The sequence below is a fragment of the Australozyma saopauloensis genome, chromosome 4 (genome assembly GCF_035610405.1).
Source record: "Australozyma saopauloensis chromosome 4, complete sequence".
Taxonomy (NCBI): Eukaryota; Fungi; Ascomycota; class Pichiomycetes; order Serinales; family Metschnikowiaceae; genus Australozyma; species Australozyma saopauloensis.
Window position 1 is genome coordinate 1,250,273 of NC_086134.1, and position 14,144 is coordinate 1,264,416.

The 14,144-nt window shown below is 46.3% G+C and overlaps 7 protein-coding genes across 7 annotated transcripts; 6 read left to right on the forward strand and 1 right to left on the reverse strand.

The window, feature by feature from the left end:
- Window positions 1–389: 389 nt before the first annotated feature.
- Window positions 390–1,997, forward strand: PUMCH_003601 (uncharacterized protein; the record flags this gene model as incomplete). The annotated part of the gene is made up of 1 exon (XM_063022563.1): window positions 390–1,997. One exon carries the CDS (start codon window positions 390–392, stop codon window positions 1,995–1,997), a length of 1,608 nt encoding a protein of 535 aa, XP_062878633.1.
- Window positions 1,998–2,514: 517 nt separating this feature from the next.
- On the forward strand, window positions 2,515–3,084 carry PUMCH_003602 (uncharacterized protein; the record flags this gene model as incomplete). Its single annotated transcript, XM_063022564.1, has 1 exon — window positions 2,515–3,084. The coding sequence occupies one exon, from the start codon at window positions 2,515–2,517 to the stop codon at window positions 3,082–3,084; it is 570 nt and encodes a 189-aa protein (XP_062878634.1).
- Window positions 3,085–4,040: 956 nt separating this feature from the next.
- On the forward strand, window positions 4,041–4,805 carry PUMCH_003603 (uncharacterized protein; the record flags this gene model as incomplete). The annotated part of the gene is made up of 1 exon (XM_063022565.1): window positions 4,041–4,805. The coding sequence occupies one exon, from the start codon at window positions 4,041–4,043 to the stop codon at window positions 4,803–4,805; it is 765 nt and encodes a 254-aa protein (XP_062878635.1).
- Window positions 4,806–6,813: 2,008 nt separating this feature from the next.
- On the forward strand, window positions 6,814–8,145 carry PUMCH_003604 (uncharacterized protein; the record flags this gene model as incomplete). Its single annotated transcript, XM_063022566.1, has 1 exon — window positions 6,814–8,145. One exon carries the CDS (start codon window positions 6,814–6,816, stop codon window positions 8,143–8,145), a length of 1,332 nt encoding a protein of 443 aa, XP_062878636.1.
- A 219-nt stretch (window positions 8,146–8,364) lies between these two features.
- Window positions 8,365–9,339, reverse strand: PUMCH_003605 (uncharacterized protein; the record flags this gene model as incomplete). Its single annotated transcript, XM_063022567.1, has 1 exon — window positions 8,365–9,339. The coding sequence occupies one exon, from the start codon at window positions 9,337–9,339 to the stop codon at window positions 8,365–8,367; it is 975 nt and encodes a 324-aa protein (XP_062878637.1).
- Window positions 9,340–11,035: 1,696 nt separating this feature from the next.
- PUMCH_003606 (uncharacterized protein) lies at window positions 11,036–12,682 on the forward strand (the record flags this gene model as incomplete). Its single annotated transcript, XM_063022568.1, has 1 exon — window positions 11,036–12,682. One exon carries the CDS (start codon window positions 11,036–11,038, stop codon window positions 12,680–12,682), a length of 1,647 nt encoding a protein of 548 aa, XP_062878638.1.
- Window positions 12,683–13,424: 742 nt separating this feature from the next.
- PUMCH_003607 (uncharacterized protein) lies at window positions 13,425–14,066 on the forward strand (the record flags this gene model as incomplete). The annotated part of the gene is made up of 1 exon (XM_063022569.1): window positions 13,425–14,066. The coding sequence occupies one exon, from the start codon at window positions 13,425–13,427 to the stop codon at window positions 14,064–14,066; it is 642 nt and encodes a 213-aa protein (XP_062878639.1).
- Between the last annotated feature and the right edge of the window lie 78 nt (window positions 14,067–14,144).

The following is a 14,144-nucleotide window of genomic DNA, read 5'->3' on the forward strand; positions in this document are numbered from 1 at the left end:
TCCTAGCCGGGATGCTTTCGTGGTGGTGCGGCTGCTCGGAATATTTCCGATCTTTCCGAGCGACCCCATCTCTACTCAGTGCCCATCACATAAACGACGAGAATCTTTCCACGAAACATTTTAGAAAAGGAAAGGTTGAATTCCGATTATCAAGTATTTTCCAGCTAAAATTTGACAAATTTCACTTCGTTTCCCGGGACAGAACGATACTACAACCCGGTTATCTGCAGAACGGTGACACTACGCAAATCTCATCTTAGCATCTACTGTTCTTATCTACATATTGATTTGCAGCCTCCACCAGGCAAAAACGTAAATTTTGGTTGAGAAAAACCGAAACTACATACAAAAACACACCCGCTGCGTTTTTCTGCAGCAAATTTCACGCAATGACGGCTCCGCTAGGTGAGGTGATCTATGCCTCAGTCAAACCCATCTTCAAGATCTATTTCATCATAGCCATGGGGTTCTGGCTAGCCCGGAAAAACATCTTGACTGTTTCCACATGCAGAGACCTTTCCGACGCCGTGGTGACGGCCATCATGCCGTGCTTGATCTTCCACAATATCGTGAGCAATTTGAAGAGTTCCGACATCAAGTTCATCGGAATCGTATTTTTTGAGGGCACTGTGTTGTTCGCTGCCGGCGGGTTGCTTGCGCTAGCGACTTATTTCGTGTGCAAATCGCCCAAACGGTGGTTTGGTGGACTCATTTCCGTCGGGTTGTTTCCCAACATCTCGGATCTTCCTATCGCATATCTACAGACGCTTTCGAAAACGGGCAGTCTTTTTAGTGTTGAGCAGGGTAATGAGGGTGTAGCATACGTGTGTATTTTTCTCGCCTCGCAGGTGTTTTACCAGTTCAGCTTGGGACTCTACCGGCTAATCCAGTACGACTTCCGGGACCAGTTGGATGACCCGGAATCTGCCGTGGCTAGCAACGAAAAAACCTCTAATGACGCGGTGGAGGCCACCGCCAAGTTGGAGAACCAAGACGACGCTAGTCTGTTGCTGCTGGCGGAAGATAACAGATCTTTGGCCTCGTCTGAGCTAGCGCCAAAACAGATCCGTAGTCCCAGCGAGGGCAACTCCATTTCTAACGAGGTGGGAAGTGACGCGCTAGAGCGCTTGACTACTACTGGAGCCAACTCCATCGCTTCGGAAAACAGGTCTATCGCCTCGGGCATTCATACCACCAGTTCATTGGGCCGTGTATCGTCCCGACAGGTGGATTTGCGGAAGCAAAAGTCTCAGGATATCAAGGATGTGATCAATGAGTATTCTGAGTTTGACCGTTTGCGGTCACGAGAAATTGAGGCGCCGCCAATGCAACCGTACGATAACGCTGTGGCGCCAGTCGATGTTCCTCCACAAGAACTGGAGCCCGAAACAGAATCGTTTGGCAAAAAGGTGCGGGCCTATTTAAAGCAAATGGGAAAGAATTTCTGCACGCCCAACTCCTTGGCCTTAATCTCTTCTCTCATCATTGCCATGTCGCCGCCTCTCAAAGCGTTGTTTGTGCATACTTGGTTCAAAATGCCCAATGCGCCCGACCAGCAGCCTCCGCTTTCGTTTGTCATTGACATCACCAGTTATGTTGGAGCTGCGTCTGTTCCGATCGGTTTGCTTCTATTGGGAGCCACCATTGCCCGGTTGAAGGTGAAGAAGGTTGTGCCGGGGTTCTGGAAAACAGTTGTGATGATCACTGCTTGCCGTCTCATAATCTTGCCGATTTTCGGTGTTGGAATGACCACTGGCATTGCTAATGCGGGATGGTTTGACGGAAACACATTACTTCGATTCGTCAGTGTGTTGGAGTTCGGACTCCCGAATGCAACAGCGTTGATCTATTTTACGGCCTTCCACACCGATCCTTTATCGGAGGATCACTTGCAGATGGACTGTTTGGCACTTTGTCTCATTTGCCAGTACTGTGTGTTGTTCATCACCTTGCCATTCTTGGTGACGTTTACCTTGAAGGTATCGCTTCACAAGTAGAGATTCAATGTTGATACAGCGAAGAAAAGGAAATCGATGGATTAAACTACGATCTGACAGCCAAGGATGCAAAACGAGCAAGCATTTGCCCCTCCCACCACCTCCCACAACCTCCAAAGTTCTACAAGACGATTCAAGACATCTCTTGTATTAATTTTTTCTTCAATTCACTGACCAAATTGATCCAAACTCAAAGATTGAGGAAACCTTTGGATGCCAGAGAACGAGCCGCAAAAGAGGCCAAAAAGGAAACTTATAGACTTAATTCAGCCCAATTCCATCCATAAAAGAGCAAGGTATCCAGCTCCAACAAAAATTGAATATAATTATCCAAAAATTCCTATCTGTTCTATTTTTGCAGCCAAATCAGGTACCAATCCTTCTGTTCCTGCAGAATACCCACAGTTGCCTCTCTCCATCTACATTATTGCTAACCCACTACACTACTACTCCCATTCTTCCAACATCCCCCACATTTTACCCCAATTGAGCACCTAAAACCCTTCCAGAACACAACATGGCACTCTACTATAATCTTGTTTTCGTCCTTTTGGTGGTCGAAATGGCGTTTTTCGCGATTCTTTCGCTTCCATTCCCCAGAAAACTCAGAAAAACCGTGCTCACGACCGTTTCGGCGCCGTTCCGCTCCGAGCAGTTCCAAATTGCATTGAAGTGTATTTTTGGCTTTGTGCTCGTGTTGTTCATTGACTCTGTGAACCGTGTATACGCCGTCACTGCCGAGTTGCAAAGTATTTCTCCAAACAACATGAGCCCCACCAATGTGCTCAACGATCGTGCCGAGGTGCAGTCACGCCGTTTCTACGCGCAAAGAAACATGTACCTTTGCGGCTTCACGTTGTTTTTGACGCTTATTTTGACCAGAACGTACTCGTTGGTGGCCGAGTTGATTGAGACAAAGGATAAGTTGGATGTTTTGGGCAAGGAGGTGGACACCCCTGAATCTTCCGAAGTCACCGCTTTGAAGCAGTCGTTGAAGGAGAAGGACCAGCAGTTGGAGACGTTGAAGGAGCAGGCCGCCGCGTTGTCTGGCGACTATGATTCTGCCACCACCAGAAGAAAAGTATGAGGACATTCTGTATTTCATTTTTTTGACTTGCGCTGCGTAATTACTGTGTAATTATTGCGTTTGGAAATAGGAATAACTCAGAGATATCGGAGTGAGCCAAACGTTCGGGACTATTCTGGACCGTATTGGCTACTTGTAGTTTTGTAGATAGAGGAGTTTGCATTGCGAGTAGGGAATTTGTTTCATTTTCATTTTGTATCGGCTCTGGCGGTAGTTTTTCCGATTCATGCATTTCGATGTGTCAAACTGTATACAACACATGCATTGCCTCTAATCAAGAACCAACCAACTATCTACAGAAATATCATTCGTGACAAATGAATAGAGAGGACCTTGTTCTGTTTGAAAATGCTGTGCTGTTTTTCTGAGAAGTTCGTTGATTCCGTGATACTGAACTATAAATAGGTTTCAACCAGAGCAAGTTAAGAGATACCGCAAAACTTGAGCTGAGATTTAAAAGATCGGAAGCTAAACTTAATCTCAAAATAATGAGAATCCAGAGGGTCATTCAGTTCACAACATTGGTTCGAAGATCGAGGCTCCAGTGCTTCAAATACTGGAATTTCAGGCCAAAATTGAATCAAACTAATTCCCTATGTTCACACAAACTTTGATACCCATTTCGGCGACATCCGCAACGAAACTGCTTTTCATTCATAGAGCCGGCCCATCTAAGTGCATACTTTTGACTGGGGATATGCGCCTGAACATAGTCTCAATGAAACACCACACAAACGACAGAAAAATGGATGAAAGATAACTAAGTACATCAATTTTACTTTAAGTCGAATCCAAAGTCCCAAAATCTCTCATTTCCGAACTTTCCATCATATCAGCATCCAACCATCAATATAAATCACGTGATATGCACTATCTAGAATCTCCAATATCTCCCAACTCCTAATTACACCGACAATAGTCCTTTTTTTCCCAGCATAACCACAATTTCCCACAGAATGACCCACAAACTCATAGTACTTCGCCATGGCGAGTCGCAATGGAACAGAGACCACAAGTTTTGTGGATGGATGGACATTCCGCTATCTGAAAAAGGCGAAAGAGAGGCTGCACACGCCGGAGATCTTCTAGATCAGCACAATATCAAGCCTGACGTAATGTACACATCGCTTCTTCAACGATCTGTGAAAACGGGACAAATCATGCTTGAGAAAACGTCCCGAATGTGGGTTTCGCATCATAAAACATGGAGACTCAACGAAAGACACTATGGAGCATTCCAAGGGTGTAACAAAAACGAGGTGTTTGAGAAGTACGGCAAAGAAAACTATCAGTACTACCGGAGAGACTTTTCCGCCATTCCTCCGTTGGCAGAAAATGATCCATCTATAGATGAGAGATACTTAAGAAGCGTTGAAAATGGAGGAATCGAGCCGGGCCACATTCCACGCGGTGAGTCCTTGAAGCTTACTATGGAGCGGATGATTCCTTATGTCATGAAGGAGGTTGTGCAGCGTGAAATGTTGGAGAAGAACCGGGTGGTGCTACTAGTGACACACGGCTCGATAGTGCGTAGTCTCATCAAGCATTTTGGAGGGGTGAGTGATGCCGACATTAGTAAAATCAATGCGCCAACGGGTGTTCCTTTGGTATTCGAGTTCGATGATTCTGGAACTCCAATCGGGGACTACTACTACTTGGATGAGGAGTTGGCCAAGAAAGGGATGGATAAGGTAGCCATGGAGGGCCACTCGAAAATGTGAGTTGGTGGCATGATAGAATATTATAGAAATGGAGCATTAATGAAAGCAAGCCAGTGTAGTGAAGTAATTAGAATGTGCCACTGAACATAAGCCAGTGAAGATGTAGAATCAAGTGACGAAAGGTTGTTTAAGTATGGTAAAAAAATTTCTTTAAGGAGCGTATTTTGAAGAGAATCCTCTAGTTCTGTCCGGTTAGATATGGCTGTTGTTTGTCACAGTGGTTTAGAATGGGTATCTCTATCAAAGCACATCAGGTTTACAGAAATCTCTGGACTCAATTACTCTGAGTTTATGAATTGCTTGTTTTCCGTGAGTTTGTTTTTCTGTTCACAATAGTCCATGTCACAGTATCTGGTACTATGTAAAGCCATGTGAAGAGTGGTTCTCCACCTTGATGCATTGTGCTCTTCTTAATCAAATAAACTCTACCTTACTCGAGTCAACTCCATGAACCATTCTTAATATCTTGTTTGATCTCCATTCACTAAGTCTCCAGTAGATATATTGTTTCTTGTTATACCTCCAATATCAAATCACAATTGCCTATGCAAACTTTCTCAATAAACTATCAACAGCAATTTCCTGCTTCGTTTCTTAACCCGCCGCGTCGTATTGACGGCAGATATCGGCCATGCGATTCGTGACTCACAGACCAAATAAATACCAGATTGAGAACTAGAAGGGTCTCGGAGAGAGAAGCAAATCTGGATATTCCACTCAAATCTCGAATTTCAATTGCAAATCTGGAAAATCCCAATCGACATTCTTCAGCACCTTTGCTTTTACTCAAGCAATTCAAAGCTTTTCTTCGCCATTTCCACATCGTAAACTGCCACTCACTCCTCCCCGTTTGCAGCCGCTCGTTCGGTGGCAAACAATCCACGGATTTGCACCCAAAACATTGGCCGAATAGAGAATCTTCCGCATTGCCTGCAGTCTGCGTCACTCGAAAACGTCTTCGGATGCTTCCAAAATCCGATTTGAGATACATGTCCGTCGGATCCGATGCCGCGTCCTGCAGCTGGCCACGGTTACGAACCCTATTTTTGGGGAACGGGACGAAATGTGAAACGTTTAGCCGCTGCACATGCACCTACTATTTGAGATCCATCCAACCCTTCGCTGTCATTGTCCACTTAGAATCAGTTTCGTGGAATCTCGGGTGCGAGCAAACCTCAGCCATCGAAATTAGGGTCACTCGTTGTTTCAGTAATCATCACTTTACGGTTCCATGTCCTAGCTAGAACTATAGCCACCGATCAATGATCTCTCCAATCTCCCACAATTCGAAAACTGAAAACAAACTGAATCCACTAACAAAATACAATCCCCCAAACAAAACAATCAATGGACTCATTCTTCTCTAAAAACAAATCCCCTCACGCAAACTCGTCAATTAAACACTGTTGTCTCGTTTCACAAGTAGCTGTTATCCTGTACACAGAGGCGCAGCCTACCGCACATGCAGTACCGCGACTCAAATTAGTAAGCCCTCTCGTAGATAGCTGCGGCCCCATATATATTGCCACTGAAATCCGCCAAAGCCGCGTTTTCTACCCACCACTTTTTTCCCACCATTGGCAAAACCTCTTCCTAGTTCTCATCTTTGCGCTATATATACTGGTCCGTTCGTCTGCAGGAGCCTCATTTCGTCAGTGTTTTTTTGCTTTCCAACCAGAATCTGAACGCCACCCAATTTGTAGCACCCTTTTTTTGCCACCCACTTTTTCTTGCAAGCTCGTTCTTTAAAAGAGAAAAAAGCAGCCCATTGGAAACATCCGTGCCTCCCGTCAGTTTCCATTTCCATTTCCGTTGTTTTGCTGTTTCGTTTGTTAACTGGATCTACAAACACCCACAGCAACAACCCCCCAGCTAACCACAGTCTATAGTCTCTGATAGGTCCACACCAGCCTACCAGCGACTACCGTAGACTCCAATCTCTCACCCACAGCCTTCAGACTTGTTTTCTCCCGAAAACCCTCCGGAAATCCCCCCCTCTGAAGCTGAAATGCCTTCTATTGCCGTATTGCCCACTCTTACCAAGACCCTCACCGACCTCATGGACGAAGACTTGTATGTGGCGCCCCAGGCCATGCCGGGACTGCCTTACGATGCTCTGAATCCCGTAAACTTCCTCAATACTGACTCGTTCATCGACCAATATAGCCGCTTGAACGGTCTGAATTCTGCCTTCACATCTCTACATAACGAACCTTACCAGCTTCTGCCCATGGTGACTGGTGACAACAACTTGAACTTGAGACAGATGAACAGTAATCCGGTGGAGTCGCAGAACCCAGACCCTTCCCTAATCCGCACAATGTCGAAGACGGCTAGAATGAGAAGCCGGATCCAGACGCTAGATCCTCACCTTCTCACGCTTCCCAACAAGCAAAAGGACGACGAGTCGTTCCTTTTCAACTCCGATATCCTGCCTCTGAACCTAATGAACCCTAACTACTTCAACCCAGGCGATGCCTTGGACAACTCCTTCTTTGTTCCAAAGAACGACGATATGTCCTTCTTCAACATGAATCAAGCCCCCATTCCTGGCTACGAGGGTGACTACCTCCAGCTTGACGGCTTGGAGGAAGATGCCGAGTACTTGAGTGAAGACTCCGATGACGGCAACTACTTCCAGGATGAAGATGACGACGATTACATGGATGACGACTACAAGTTCCCCGAAATCATGAACACCATCCCAGTCCAGAGCGATTACATGAGAGTATACCCGGCACCAACGGTGCACGACATCAAGTTCAGCAACGAGGACTTGCAGTCTGCAGACCTGCTCAATTTCGACAAGCCTTTGGGGCTCCATCAGATGGAACCTTCTAGAGACTTGGCCTTTTTGCAGCAGAGTTTTGATGACCACATGGAGACATCTGAGCCAGAAGACATTGAAGAGATCTGCAAGCAGATGGACTTGACCATGCCCACGCCACAAACTATGAAGATGAAGAAGGACGATGATGATGACTACGTGAGCTCTCAGTCGGAGGAATCGCAGCCACCCACAAAGCCTGTATCTCCTGTGACCGAGCACCACTACGACTTGTCGAAGCCTTCCGTCTGCACACTCTGTTCCAAGCACTTCAGTCGACCATATGATTTGGTTAGACACGAGAATACCATCCATGCTGCCAAGAAGAAGATCTTCCGTTGTGTTATCTGCGAAGGCAGAGCCGATGGAGGAGCCGGCAATGGAAAGCTGAAGACGTTCTCTCGTGGTGATGCCTTGACACGCCATATCAAGATGAAGCATGGCTTGGAAGGCGCAGATGCTGCCGATCTCATAGCTGCCGCCAAAGACAATGTTGAGTACGTCAGGAACTAGTCTGTGTATCCATGTCTGTCGCAAGATGAAGCATGGAGTGGAAGGTTCTTCCATGTAAATTTCCATCCCTGATTGGGATGTTTCCTATAGATATCTGGTATATTTTTTTTTCAATTAATACGAACTACATATTATTATTGATACAATTTGTATAATAGAGAGAAGACAATTGTTTGGTGATGCTAGGATGCTAAAGACTAAATGTTATCGTGTGTAAGTTCAATATGATGACGGCACTGGAGTTTGCCTCATTTGTGAAGGTTTGATAGTGGGGAGTTCGTACGTTGGAAGCATTTCCACGTCTTGTTTCGAGAAATGTAGATATTGAGCCAAAACAATCAAGTCTAGGCCCATCTGGAAAAAGGCAGCAGCAAAGAATACCGTCAGCACATTATCGGTGCCGTAAAAGAGATACGAGAGCTTCAAGCAGTCGCCTGAAAGCCACAGCACCAAGAGAATGACCTTGAAGTTGGCTACAGACTGGAGCCGATGGATCATCATGATCTGAGGCAACGGAAGAAGCGCCTCCACAAAGAGGCCTATGCCACCAATGGCAGCTCCATAAAGCGGACTGGACCGGAAAATTAGAGTGAGCGCTGTGAAGCTAATGGTGAAGATCTGCAAGAAGCGCCAGTACAGACGTTCCAGCGACCACTGCCAAAACAAGCCGGGACGCTTATAATAGACATCGAAAAGAGACAAGACGTATTGACTCCAGATCGCAGCCACCTGGATGCTCCGTTTTGCATAGCTTTCCAACACGTTCTTGGAGACAGTGAGCACCGAATCGGACTCGAGAGCAGGCACCAACGTGATCGGCGGAAGCGTCTCGAGCTGCTCCCAAATCGCAGAGGTATCGCTCAATGCGTCGGGATTGTAGGTATGCGGCCGATAGGCCAAACTCACTTTCAAGAGAACACACTGGATTGCGATCATCACGACCGACTGCTGCAAAAGCGACAGTTCGTACGGCGAGATGAAGTAGTAGAGGATCCGTAGAATCGACGATATGAGCATAGTTGCACAGATGTCGATACTATAGCCTACAGATGTTTTCCGTTTGTGGATGCCCCAACAGGTGGTACCGTACGTATATAGCGGCGCCAACGGAATGGCAACATTGACTAGAACCCGGATATCGGGAAGATATTCTAGATAGGGTAGGTAGTCGTTCGGTAGGAGGTTTTCAAGCATTCTTTTTTGAGATAGGTGAAAGCAGGCGAAAAGAGATGAAACCGAGCGATTTTTATTGCGAAAAAGCAGAAAATCAGTTACTCTGAAGTAATCTTTGTGATCTTGTAGAGCTTATACGCACCTGGGGCAGAGATAGACAGGTTTATTCTGAATTTTCAGTGTTCAACTGTAGAGTATATAATGCATAGAGACCCTGCAAGGATGCATACAGAGAAACATATAAATAGAAGCAAACAATGCGAAAAATTCAAAATATTTGTTTTTTTTTTCATAGAGAAATGACCTTTGATGATTTCTTCGGTGCAATAACCTTCACTTTCGTGGCCCTCTTCGATTCTGAAGAGATCTAATTGCAGATTCAAGGAATTTCAGATCCAAAGACCACAGAAAACATCTCTATAGTACAATTTGACCAAGAAGAAAATATGAAAATTAGTAGAAACCAGTGTTTTGCATTTTCCACCCCTCGCCTTCTATGGACTTGCACTTCCGTTCTTATAGAGCCACCAATGACATACGCAGCGCAACACAAACAAGAACTAGCCCTTAAATATGTAAAACAAATTTCTGTTATCGGGACGCATATCCTGATTGAGATACACACATCCAGATCAAGACAGCCTCTGATTATGTCCAGGCCATACTCCTATCCAATGCACTTACAGGTCCAAAAAAAGTTGAAGCACCCGGGCTGCAATAATCTTGGCCAAAAACATCAACGTGATTCTGTGTCAAACGGCCACGGAAGTTGAGCGCCGTCAACAGTTTTCGCTGATCCACCGGGGCTAACACCGAGCTTGAGTCACCGAGCTTAAAAGTCCGAACTCCGAGCCCGGTCCGTCTGCAGGTGCATGTGGGACGATATGTGTGGGGCCGGACTAAAGGAGCGTAGGCGCCGACAGCTGGAGAAGCGATAGCGACGATGATTGGACGATATGGGTCGCCATTTTTGGGCTGTGGAAAGTGTGGTTGGAGCTGTAGCAACCGGGAGAAGGGCTGAACGAGAGAACGATTGGAGCTTGGGAACGAGACCAGTAAGAATCGAAGAAAGAACGGAGATAGAATACGAAAAGGGAGATAACAGAAGAAAATAGAGAGAAAATAGAGAGAAAATGTCGCATTGGCAGTATTCTACACATGCTTCCAAAGGATCGCCAGTGGGGCCTGTAGTACCAACACCACAATGGTTTTCACCCTAAACTTTCACTAAATACAACATTCTAACATAAACTAATAAAACTTATACACACCGATCCACAAAAACCCACTCCTTTTTTCATATTCTCTCCCACTCCCATTTTTCAACAATCAGACTATCCCACTATCGGCCTGCAGACAACATATACTCTGCAGCACCAGATTCCCGGTGATAACCACGGCCAAACCGCCAGCAACACCGAACACACTACCAAAGCGAATCGCACATATAAAAAAACAATCTGTGACAACCTTAATGTTCTCAAAAAGAAATTTCTTAAAAGAAACCGTTTTTCTCACGCCCGTCCCTACCAACATCCCTCTATGTCCGACCAGTCCGCATATCCGAGGTGACTCGCGCCTGTAGATGGACAACCGGAAGGCCTGGGGTTGAAACTCTGGGGTAGCGGTACTGCAGGCAGCAGGGCCCTGTGAAATATATAAAGAGTGAAAAATCCCCCACCACTCCACTTTTCCTCTCCATCATTTTTCCTCCATAATGCCTTACACACAAATCAACCACGACGACGAAGACGCCTTCTTCAAGCAACAGGTCGCAGAGCTCAACCAATGGTGGGCCCAACCCAGATGGAGAAAGACGAAAAGAATCTACAAAGCCGAGGACATCGCCGCCAAGAGAGGCACCTTGAAGATCGACTACCCTTCGCTGAACCAGGCCAAGAAGATGTTTGCTCTTCTTGAGGAGCACGAGCGCAACCAGACCGCCAGCTTCACTTTTGGTGCCTTGGACCCAGTCCAGGTTTCCCAGATGGCCAAGTATGTGGACAGCATCTACGTTTCCGGATGGCAATGTTCGTCCACGGCCTCGACCTCCAACGAGCCTTCGCCCGATTTGGCCGACTACCCATACGACACCGTTCCCAACAAGGTGGAGCACTTGTGGTTCGCACAGCTTTTCCACGACAGAAAGCAGAGAGCCGAGCGTTTGGGCATGACCCGCGCTCAGAGAGAGAAGACCCCTTACATTGACTACTTGCGCCCTATTGTCGCCGACGCCGACACCGGCCACGGTGGTTTGACCGCCATCATCAAGTTGACCAAGTTGTTCATCGAGAGAGGTGCCGCCGGTATCCACATCGAGGACCAGGCTCCTGGTACCAAGAAGTGTGGCCACATGGGCGGTAAAGTGTTGGTGCCTGTGCAAGAGCACATCAACCGTTTGGTTGCAATCAGAGCTTCGGCCGATATCTGCGGCTCCGACTTGTTGGCCGTTGCCAGAACCGACTCCGAGGCTGCTACGCTTATCACCTCCACCATTGACCACAGAGACCACTACTTCGTCGCTGGTGCCACCAACCCCGACTCTCCAGACTTGGCCGCCTTGATGGCTGATGCCGAGAGCCGTGGTATCTACGGTGAAGAGTTGGCCCGCATTGAGGTCGAGTGGAGCAAGACCGCCGGCGTGAAGTTGTTCTCCGAGGCTGTTATTGATGCCATCAAGGCTTCCTCCTTGAGCAACAAGGACCGTTTGATTTCCCAATTCACCGCCAAGGTCAACCCATTGTCTGAGACCTCCAACAAGGAGGCCCGCAAGCTCGCCCGCGAGATCTTGGGCAAGGACATTTACTTCAACTGGGAGGCCTCCAGAACCAGAGAGGGCTACTACAGATACATCGGTGGTACCCAGTGTGCCGTCATGAGAGGCCGTGCTTACGCTCCATACGCAGACATGATCTGGATGGAGTCTGCTTTGCCAGACTACGACCAAGCCAAGGAGTTCGCCGACGGTGTCAAGAGCAAGTGGCCTGAGCAATGGTTGGCCTACAACTTGTCTCCATCTTTCAACTGGAACACTGCCATGGGCGCCGCTGACCAGGAGACCTACATCAAGAGACTCGGCAAGTTGGGCTACGTCTGGCAATTCATCACCTTGGCTGGTTTGCACACCACCGCCTTGGCCGTGGACTCTTTCGCCAAGAACTACGCCGAGATCGGTATGAAGGCTTACGGCCAACAAGTCCAGAAGCCTGAGATCGAGTTGGGTGTTGAGGTTGTCAAGCACCAGAAATGGTCTGGTGCCGAGTACATTGACTCCTTGTTGAAGATGGTGTCTGGAGGTGTGACTTCGACCGCTGCCATGGGACATGGTGTCACCGAGGAACAATTTAAGGAGGGAAAGTTGTAAGATATTTATTGGTATAAAAATAGTATGAAATGAATGAGCTTAGATAATCAGTATTTGCTGAAGTATATGAGTCAAGAGTAAGAGGTGAAACTAGCTGATTTGAAAACTGTTTTGAAAATGCTTGTATTGATGTGAGAGATAGCAGATTTCTTGATTTCGATTTAAGAACTTTAGATAAGGTTAAACTTCTGTCATTCTCGTATATTTACGAGGAGCTCGCATGTTAAATGCAGACCTGTCAACTATAGCGTGGACAAGACAACGAAGACTTGCTGTAGCTATGAATTCTAATCTAGAATCTAAAATTATAGAAATGTAGGTATTCCTGGGTTTCAGGCCACTTATCATGGTTTATAATTAGGGAGAATGGAGAAGGCAGAAGCCCAGATAATCGAAAGCTGTGTATTCTTTTTCTATGTCTAAAGTGTATTATCTGATGCTACGACGGAATAATTTCCTGAAAGTTTATCTGTATCTGTTGGTCTGTTTGCTGTGATATATATTGATGAGTTACAGGCACAATGCACAGAATCTACCCATTATCAGTCATAATATCAATGAAACATTTCAAATCTTATTTTGTATCGTTTTATCATTCCACCCTCATATGTTCACCTCTGGACTCCCGAATTCAGATGGTGCAGTTCTGAAACAATCCTGAAACATATACCCCATTTCATCCTGAAACTAGAACTTTTCTAACAACAACAAATTGAAATCAGAGAATAAAGGAAAGGAAAGTATGGGAAAGGAAAAAGGCGAATTGTCGCTGATCATTTCCGAAGTAGTAGCGCTCAACACCAAAGCGGCTAAATTAGGCGCCAAAGGACTTGGTTTGATGCAAAAAACAAGCGGTTTGAAACAAGTCATAACACCTGATGTCACGATCATCGATGATGAAGATTGTTTCGAGGTAGACGGCATCTCGCAGAAAACTCTCTTCCATCTTGAGAAAATGGAAATTGGGCTCAGTCTGCTCAAAGAAGAGATGAAGTATTTGGAAGGTCTCTCGAACAAATGTATTCGGTTGTTTTTGGGCCCGATCAATGAAACTTGTTTCCAACAAGTCGGCTACTTGCGTTCGAAGATAGCGTGGTTCATTACCATCGTTGAAAAGTTCACAATGACTGGATTAGACTTGAAGGCATTATTGGCGGAAGATTGGAAAACTTTAAAGACAGATGCGCGCGTGATCGATGCGGCTTTAAAACATATCAAGCCGTTTTCAGAGCTCAAAATGAGTGCCATTCAGATCGAGTCCCGGATGTTGGACTTCTTTGGGCCCAAGAGTCTTGCAGCTACAGAGTATCGGGCGGCCGTTGAGTATGGGAAAGATTCGGTTGTTTTGTTTGACTTCTTGGGAAAGCCTGGGGCTTCTGTCTAGGAATCGGTGCTAGATGTGTTAGAGTGAGATCTTTCGGGTCGTATAATTGCCGAAGTCCAGGAAACTCTCGGGTTCATT